General features: G+C 35.1%; 1 protein-coding gene across 1 annotated transcript in view; it reads right to left on the bottom strand.

The window, feature by feature from the left end:
• Positions 1–201: 201 nt before the first annotated feature.
• ankle1 (ankyrin repeat and LEM domain containing 1) overlaps positions 202–10,124 on the bottom strand; it is a 96,212-nt gene continuing 86,289 nt past the window's right edge. Inside the window, exon 10 of the mRNA XM_036211513.1 lies at positions 202–582. Within this exon, the coding sequence (XP_036067406.1) occupies positions 345–582 (238 nt within the window). The 3' untranslated portion in view covers positions 202–344. The remainder of the gene's footprint in view (positions 583–10,124) is intronic.

Raw genomic sequence — 10,124 nt, forward strand, 5'->3', positions numbered from 1 at the left:
TGGTGTTTTTATGAAAAATAATGCCAGTTAGTACCACAGTAATCTTTTATTATTAAAAACACGTATTTTTAGAACACTTTTGATTGATTAAAATTTTAAAATTTAGCTTTTCTTATCAACAAATATGCACTTGACCAAAATATTCTTTCAAGAATTAAGTTTATTAGAAAAAAAGATATTCACTTCTGTTTTTGCTTTTAAGTAAAAGCCACGTTAAGGTGATTTTATGGCTAATTTGGTTTGTCTCATATTTGAGACAACAGGCATTAAGGGGTCAAGGTAAATTTAACACATTAAAAATAGTGCTTTTTACAATTTAATGTTCACACACACTAGTAAACCACTTAGGATGTGCATGGCCTCTTCTTAGTCATTTGTAGCATGTCTTTGATGATGAATATAAAACCAGAGGGAACAAGGAGAACATCAGATACCGGCGTGGCTGCATTCCCTCCGCAGCAGATCCAACAAGATGGACTGATAGATGTGATGCTGACGGAGAGAGTGTACTCCAGACAGGATATTAGAATGGACATTTCCTTCTTCCCTGTGCCACAGGCGGGGGCTCCTTCCATTTGTCTTCTACATTGAGAGACACAGAAGAAAGATAAAGACGTGAGTGGAGCTGACAGGCTGCTGGAGAACAGATCTCCTCTTCTGTTTGCATTGTGATATTGTTTGTGATTTGATCCTGGAACCGTGATTGGGTTGATCTTAAACATTTTTAGGCTTTTTATTTATTTGGTTTTTAGAAAAAAAATTAACGAATATAGGTCTAATGCAAATGTCTGTCTGAGCTAGCACACAGCAGATAGTGAGGAATCGTAATTGTCTGTCTTTATTTAAGTCCTTGGTTAATCATGGCGGTCTGCTCAGATAAGGAACATTTTCGGCCAACGGGGTCAAGGGAGACACAATGGGATGTAGACATATAGGAGACAATGACAAAGCTCATTTCATGCCCAGCCGTCCAATAGTTTAAAAATAGGACAATGATTTCCAGGATCGATTCGGTTCTGATTTTTTTCGATTCTTTTGACCCACTCAATTCAATTCGATTTTAAATTTATGCGGTTTACACATTTAGACAAATTTGTTTAGAAATACAGTCATATTCTATATATGTTTCAAAGATATTATATTCGTACTAATTTGATACACTTCACATACTATAAATTATTAGAGAAATGAAAATGAGATTGTCAGTCTACATGGTTTCTCACACAGAGAAGATCCAAGAAAAATGTTCATTGTTCTGCTTCTCTTGGAGGGCGTTTCAGTTTGGCCACTAGGTGGCGATCGCATTGTAGCATTACACTTTATTCCAGAAGAAGAAGAAAGTATGAGCAAAAAAACTGTGCTTTGGACCAATGGTTACACTGTACAAACTGAAAGATTGGACCAATTAATAAAAGCTCTAATTTGTTATATTTAAAAATATTGTTTTTTGTCAAATATAATTTTAAGTTGAGTAAACCACCAACTCAAAATTTTAATCTGATGATAACTAAATGTAACAAATTAATGAAGTTAATTTAGTGAGGAATGTCTGTTTGGGTTGGCCGAGCGTTAGCATTAGCCGTCCTATGGGAATTTCCATGATATGTTAGCATCAAACTAGCGGACTTTAGTTTCATGTGTTAATCAATCCTCACTTTTATGCATCGATTATTGATCTATTAAGCTTAGATCAATTAAAATTGATTAATCGATCTAATTAACTCAGGCGTATTTATAAACTTTAACTTTAAACCGATGAAGATTGTTTGTGTTTAGTTCACCGTGACTTTTTGATCCGGCAGTTAGTCCCTTGGTATAGTCTGAAATTTCTGATGAAAGAAAAAGTGTCATTTATTGTTAATTAACCAGATTTGAGATAATTGAAATTATTTGTGTTATTTTTCTTTTAGTTTATAGTGATTTTTAAAACTGTTTCTACAATCATTTAGAAGCACTGTTACATCTCACATCTTTATAGACATACAAATTAAGTCTAGAAATTAACAAAATAAACGTGTAATTAATTTACTGCAACAAAAACCTTGAAGTAAAATTAGTCATGAATTCATTCTGGATTTTCAATATTAGTTTTTTTCTTGGTCGGAGAAGGTTTTACTTATCTTAAATAAAAGAAAATCTTAAAAAGATTGATGCTCTTCCTAGGCCAATCTGTAAAAAAGATAATTAGAGTCTAAAAATATGTTTAGGAGATATGTGGAATTGTGTAAGGAGACTGTACAGAACCCAACACGGCATACGATGACCTTCGCATGACCATCAGCTCCACCTCATTTGGTACGAACTGTATTCAGATGTGTGCGTATGGGCATGCCAGAGCATGTGAACCAGCGTAATGCTTTCCTGTGAAAAGACATTCCATATGTGTGAGCATGGAAGCATGTGTGCATGCATGCATACTCCTTTACACATGACTTACTGCACCTATAAGCTCCAATTTCTTGCACTAGCTGGACTTTGAAGAAGAATATGTAGTATTTTATTTAAAATGTATTTTGGACATGATCAGCTCCCGTGTGTGCTTTAGGAGGATCTCCTGAAGATACAGATGTAATCAGAGAAATCATCTCTTTACCTTCCAGTGGCCGTTGTTTGATTTGACCTCATTAGCATGTAAAAGTGAATAAATATTCAGTTGATGTGCTCGAGCATGTGAACTGACACATAAGTTACATAGTTAACAAGCAGCCAGGCGTGGATAAAACATGTGAACCGTAATGGGATGGGCAGCATGCTGCCACATATGTCTCTTTAACCCAATTCATTTAGGCCTTAAGCAAAGTATCTCAGTGCTTCCAGCGCTGAGCTACAACCAGATGTAAATTTATTTTATTATATGATAAAAACTTCTTAAACTCCACCATGGAGGAGGAGGGGGTATTAGCTGTTACATTTTATGGCACTCTTCTTAATATTGGTGGATGGGGGAAAGGTTTCAGTTCGCATAGAACAGTGCTTCCAAAGCAGTTCTATACATGGAGGACTGCTGTATGATGGATCTAACAAGGACAAACGTCCGCTATTTTATATTTTTTATGTCACATGAAACTCTTGTCTGCGCTTTTTTGGTTATTGTTTTCCTTAAGATATTTAACTGATAAGATTATGTCAGTTTTACTTTTTACAGCCAGAACAGATTATGTCACAAAATTTGATCTTTATTGGAGTCGTTTTTCATGAAGCATTTTGTAGCAGCGTGTGGAGTACCCGAGTACTCAAATACTTCCCGTCTTGTACACACATCGACACACACACAACTGTGGATCCTTTTAAAGACCCATTCAATAAAAAATGTGTTTTTAACATCTTCTTGTGGCTTTTTTCTCATGATGAAGGACATATATACAAAGGAAATTAAGCTTAAGATTCAATTTCTGAGTATTTATTTATTGAAATTGCTGTGTATCAGGAGCAGACAAAAAAAAGTTGTTAAAAGTTTGTAAATGTGACGTACAAGTTACTAAGGCAAGCAACAAGCTCCCTCCTCTGCTCCATTCTGATGCATCCACTTATAGACAACTAGATCCACTCATGTCCTCATTTGAGGTGACATTTGGCTCACAACTGTACTGCTGGATAGCTCCAATATTGCTCACCATTTTTGTTGCACTGGTAAGATAATGTTATTCTGCGTTTACATCCAACGCCATTAGTGTGACAAATTTGCTGCTTCCTGTCTGAGCTTGATGCTGCCATCGCATGTGGGAGTAGTTTCCATTTTTTAGCATGATCGCTACATGGAGTGGTGTCTGTGGATATCTCACTTAGAATGTATGAAGACATGGATGATGTTGAGAGATCAGGTTTATTCATTGTGAAGAGTTCTTCAAAAACGACGATTACACGTCTTGGTTCATGTGATCATTTAGAGATTCACCTGTTATTAGGAGCTATACACTCTAAATCTGGGGCCTGTGTCTGTATGACAGCCGCTTCTGCTGTGTTTCTGTGTCTTTGTGACTAAGTTTGAAGGCTCACTGTTTCACTATAAACCCAAAACGGAAAAAATAACAACAAAAATAAAATTATGGGACCTTTTTTATTCATTTTCTCAATGGAAATACAAAAAATATCACAACATTCGGGGGGCCCAAGCCCCTGCACCCTGCAGTGGCTGCATGTCTGCCGGCGCATCAAGTGAGTGAGCTCTGCTCCTGCAACCAGAGAGTCCCTGTGGGGAGAAAAACCTGGGGATCTGTCCAGACTGTGTCCCACCTTCGCCCAATAGTAGCACAGGATAGGTGGAATTTAGTAAAATATCTAATTTAAAGAATATTTGTGCAGAAAGTTTCACTAAGAGAAAGCACAGGGATTTAAATAATTTGATAAATGTAACGAATTAATAATAATTAAAAAAAATAAAATAAAGGGATTTTTTCCTCAGCTGATTAGAGTAAAATTGAAAGGTGTTTTGAGATTTAGCATAAAAAAATAAAAGTAAATTCGAAGTTACTAAATATATTTTTTAATTGGTTTACTGCATTGAGGGCAGTGAAGGTCTTGCAATCTGGTCAAATCAACATCAGGTAAAGGGAACCGACTGCACAGGCCAACACTTACTTTTAAGGGCAGTCCTGAGGCCATCTATCAAGCTAACATCCATATCTTTGTTGCAGTTTGCCGTCTACCTGAAGGAAAACCCGGCCTGTGCACGGAGAGCAGCAAATTCCATGTGGAAACGCTCCAGCCAGAACTCAAACAAAACCCTTATTGCTGTGAGACGATGGTGCTAATCACCACACCACCGCGCAGCCCTTATTTTGATTTAATAGCTCCCTCTTTCCTGACTTTAAACACACATCCCCTCTACCCATTTTTATTCTAGAACAGCCCTGAAATTAAAACAAATTTAAAGCCTCCTGGAGGAATACCTCCACCAGCCAGGATTTTTGTGTGGTTGGTAGAGTATGGTTAGGATTTTCTATATATATATATATGGTTTCTGAATGATTATATAGAAGAAACTAAGGGGGACAAAGACCCACTTTCTATTTCTGCCTGTGTGGACAAACCGGACCGGTTTTCCATCAAAAAAATGTGCTGTAAGTGTTTCCACAGAGGTTGAGAAGACAAATTCATCAGGGAAGGATCCATCTGTGGTCAGCAATGGCATTCAGAAAAAAAATTAAAAGAAAAGAGTAAAAATAAAGAAACAGAGGTAGGGTTGTGAATTAAAGTCTGGAGGAAAACGCCTGTTAAGAGTTTTGTTTGGAAACGGTGTCAGAGGAAGTATTAGAAAGTGGGGTGTGGGGCACAAATATGGCGAGGCAGGGTTTCTATGAATGGATTATCACACATGCAGGCCTGGGACCCGCCACCTAATACTCACTGCGGGGTCCAACACAAACACAGCTGTGAAATATCCTGACTGATGGCACGAGTAATAAATCTATACGGCTGCAATAAGCAACCGCTGAGTTGCTCCAGCTTTGAGACTTTCACTGCTTTTCCTTTTCTGTCCTTTTGCCAGATATACAGTAGCAGCGCTTACAGCTGCAAGCAGAACGCAATGATTGCTTAAGATCTAAGATGGCAGCAAATCAAAGTGCACAAGGAAAAGGATAACATATGATGCTTTGACATCATTTTAAGTAAATTAATGCAGTCTACATAACTATCTTCTAGGCATTATTAAAAAATATACTTTGGTGCCTAAGCTCTTGTGAAATATTATTAAATAATGTAGTCTTATGTAGAAGTCGTGAATATTCTTTTTGCACTTGTAAACAGCTAATTTTGGTTTATAATCTCCTATGTCACCCATGAGATAAAAAAAAAAAACTTGACTGGGTAACAAGGTAAAATGTGGAGCTCTGCCAAATCTACCAATAAAAAAAATGTCCCCTATGTGTTCAATTATGACCTCTATTAAAATTCTTAGAAACTGAAATAGAAAAAAAAGTCCCACCCCTCCTCCACACTAGAAAGTGGTTTTGACACTAGGCTTAATTTTTTGGTGTAAAATCTGACATTTAATTATGATAGTGGATGAGAAGTTGCTCCCCTCTAACACCAATTTACACATAAACTAGGAAAAAAGTAAAAAGAAAAAAAAAGCTGTTAGTGACTGATCATATTCTAGAGGATAAAAATATTTAGCAACTTTTCCCAAAAATACAGCTATAGGAGACATTTAACACAGGATTGCTTTATCAAATCATATACAACTAAAGAAAAATGAGTTTAGTCAAAATTAAAAGAAAAAAGAATTTCAAACTTTGTTTTAAATCGGAATTTTACTCAAAAATTCTATTAACACAGAATTACTTTTTGATGTTTCGTGTTGAATTTACCACTAACTTTGTAAATACAAAGATTGACATGTAGCTTTTCCTTTTTATTGTACACAATTATTTTTTTTAAAAAAACACATTTTTTATATCACTCCTCAAAACCCTCTATTCTCTGTCAAAGTCTTAGATGACCACAAAATGAAGTGATTCGCTGTAGGTATTTCATCTTCACCTACTTGAAAAAGAAGAAGCTTTGTACCTCCATAACTCAAATAGTTACATTTATTCTGACATTCCATCCAAACATTTGACATTCATTCATTTTGATATAAGACTAAAACGAGAAAAGAAAACAGGTTGTCAAATGCAGACATCTGTATGTTTGGATAAAGAAGCTTTTTGCTTTGTAAATAAATGAGCTTTGACACATTTAGACATTCATTTTTTAAGTATAAATATACAACTACATGAATTTAAAAAAAAAAACAACTAATTATTGTTTCTATGATGTCCCATTAATAATGGCATATTTTCCTTTTTTACCAAAAATAACATATTTTTAGGGTTGTAAATGGTAACAATAATACATTTCTAAATACATTTTATTGAGCAAAAATGTTTTGACAGTGTTTTCCATATAAAGAAGTAATATATTTTTCAGTGTATTCAAATACTACAATTCTATATATGGTCATTTACTGTGCAATATATTGTGATTTATACCAAAAAGTCCTGCAATGTATTGACTGAAAGATCATATTTATGTTATTTCCAGCAATTTCATAAAACAGTCATATGTTGAAAGAAACATTAAATTTATCGTTTAAATACCTTAACATAAAACATCATAAATCCAGATTTGTTTGATGTTATAAATACATAACTATAGCTCTAATTCAGATATATATATATTTTTTCCTTTTATAGTTATCTTTTAGTCAAAAACATTTAATTTCTACATATTATTACATATCCATAATAAACAACAACAAAAAAACCTAAAACATCAATGGATTCTAAATGTATATGAATCATTAAAAATAAATAAGTGTTCCATTCATATATTGCAGTATATTTTCTATAAGCAAGTTTCTAATATATGAAAATATATTTCTTAATATAGAATATTTATTTTACTTTTTTATTGCACTATATTTTTCTTTTGGAAGGGTGAGAACAATTGAATTTTCTCTAGAGATATTACAAATACTCTGTTTTCACACTCTGCTGTTTTCTTTGGCCATCCTGACATGTCTTTGCACCAGATTGTGGAGATTTCCTGGGGGTATTTTAGCACAGGTGTAGGCGTATCAACTTTTTCCTTTTTGACTTTCAAGATCCTCCTGCCAAGAAGTGTCGAGTGTTCTTGCGCTGAGTGAAGTGAAGAAGGCTATGTTTCCCTTTCAAACATTTTTTTTTGTTGCCCAGAGCATCTACCTAACACATTAGCCTTGTCCGTAACAGAGAGGTTAAACAGATATGGTATTTGACACATCAAGGACAGATTTGTCTCGAACGGACTCAAAAAACAATTTAAAATGTGTAGATTTATTCCACGGTTGAACAAAATTCTGTTTAGACTCACAATATTTTCCAAACATTTTGAGCACATATTTCCTCACAGGTAAAAAAAAGACTCAAAAGAGATTAACTAAACCCGGATATGGTTGACATGCAAATAGAAAATTTGTTTTGTAATAAGAAAAATGTGATTCAATTTAAGACCAATAAAGATTAATTGATTGAATATAAAGTGACAGGTGAGTTCTGTTGTTAAAGAAGGTAATATGGTCTGATGGGTAGCCTTATATTTGACCTATCATCAGGTTTTTGAGGAGAAATTCTTCTAAATCATACTTCTATCATTCTAGCTCCAGCCACAATCATGGGATCTTTGTGTCGATTGAGTCCCATCCAGCAGCAACATTGTGAGCCCTAAACAGCCTTTAGCATTAGCATGTATAAACAGGCTTATAAATGGAGCACTATTTGGCTGCTGCTTTTCATCCTCTTAACAGCAAACAAGGCGGAACAGGCCCTGACATCCTCTTATAAATGGAGACGAAAGCGCACAGATCAGCTGCACTGAGAATCCGAGGTTTGCTTGAGTTAAGGTCAATCCTGTCTAAAGAGAAAGAGTCTTGGCTGCGAGTCGGTTTCTCTATTTTTCCCCCCTTTCTTTTTTCATTTTTTTTTTTTATTTAGATTTTCCTTGCACAAAATCACATGTTCATGTATTCAGAAATTGCACATTGTAATGAAAGAGACAGCATTTGAATATTGTTCTCTGCAGTGAAGTATGTTTGCATGTTTTAGAAAGGAATTTGGGCCAGCATAAGTAGAAGAATTCAGAGTCACACTTTATGTTGGTAAGGATTCTGATTCAGTCATCCAGGTCAGAACTGAAGAAGCTACTTAGAAGCTAGCTACTCTAGCTGTGCACAGAACACCAATCATGCATGATGGTGCCTCATTTGATGATGGATAGAAGTCAAGTGACACAAAACCAACAAGACCTTCCCTATCCCTATAATGATATTTCTTCTTATAGGGCCTAAACCACATGTCACAGTCAAGGCCCGGGGCCGGATCCTGCCCTCCGGGTAATTAAATCCGGCCCTCCAGATCATTTTATTTTATCGTTATTAATAGCCTAACATTATCTTCCGCTTATTTCTAACTGGCATGATTTGGACAAAATACATTTTTTTGGTGAGTAAAATATTTAAAGTTTTTTAAGGTTTAAGTTGATTTATTCTGAAATAATATTCCTGCCTGTTTTTGTTCATATTTACTTTAAAAAGTTACGTTTTTAAAGTTTTAAAAGTGTAGCTTTAGTTTGTACCATTAATATTTATCCTGGTCAGCTAAGGTGTGTTTTGAATGTTGACCCCTATGCGATTGAGTTTGCATATCATACAAAAATCTAATTTTTGAGCTATTAAGTGTATTATAATGTTAATATTTCACAAAAATAACCCTCAAAGCGTCTTCATGCATCTAGAAGCATTTCTATAAACCCTGCGCTCTGAGCACCAGCCTCTCCAAATCCACAAAAATGAATGAGTCCTCACATTGTGACATCAAAAAGTGAGGAACAGCCGCTTCCAGGAAGAGTCTGTGCTTCCAGCTCCGCCTCCAGGCTAACACACACACACACACTTTCTCTGTGGAGACCGGCAAAATGCTTTCATTTTTTATACACACTATGCACATCCATCTTTGCAAAATGTTTTTTTTTTTTTTTTTTTGTGGGTGAAATCCAGACAGACTGTAGGGGTCGGCTTTAGGATGACATCATAAAATGGGCAGCACCAATTAAGAGCAAAAGGATTGAGGTGTCTTTCATGTAGGAAATGGAGCTTGCAATAATAACTCATATTTCATTTAAAAAAATGTTTCTTAGTGTGCCAAAGGTAAAATACGACCATAAATGGATATAGTTTACTCTGTAAGGCTCATGAATTCATGATATTGGCCCTTTAATTATAACTAACTTGTTTTCTCACAGAACTGATGGATCTACTGATACAAAATGTTTGGCAATGGAAGTTGCCACAAATGCAATCCACTGTTGATTATATAAAGCATTGTTACAGAGACCAGCTTTCTGAAATCCAAACAATAATGTATGCGAATATATTATTGATCAGGTTTGTTTGTGTTCCTCAGTCACTCAAGTGAAGAGTGAACAGATTAGATAAAACACTCATGTTTTATTTATGTGATAGAAGAAACAAGCAAAATGTGCTAAAACAGGATGACCAAAGTAAAAATAATTTAAAAAAGAGCGTATTCGTTAGGGGTGTGTACTGCCAATAAGTATCGCGATACACATGTCACAATATGATATGTATCGAGATATATCCCAAG

The sequence above is a fragment of the Oryzias melastigma genome, linkage group LG4 (genome assembly GCF_002922805.2).
Source record: "Oryzias melastigma strain HK-1 linkage group LG4, ASM292280v2, whole genome shotgun sequence".
In the NCBI taxonomy this organism is placed as follows: Eukaryota; Metazoa; Chordata; class Actinopteri; order Beloniformes; family Adrianichthyidae; genus Oryzias; species Oryzias melastigma.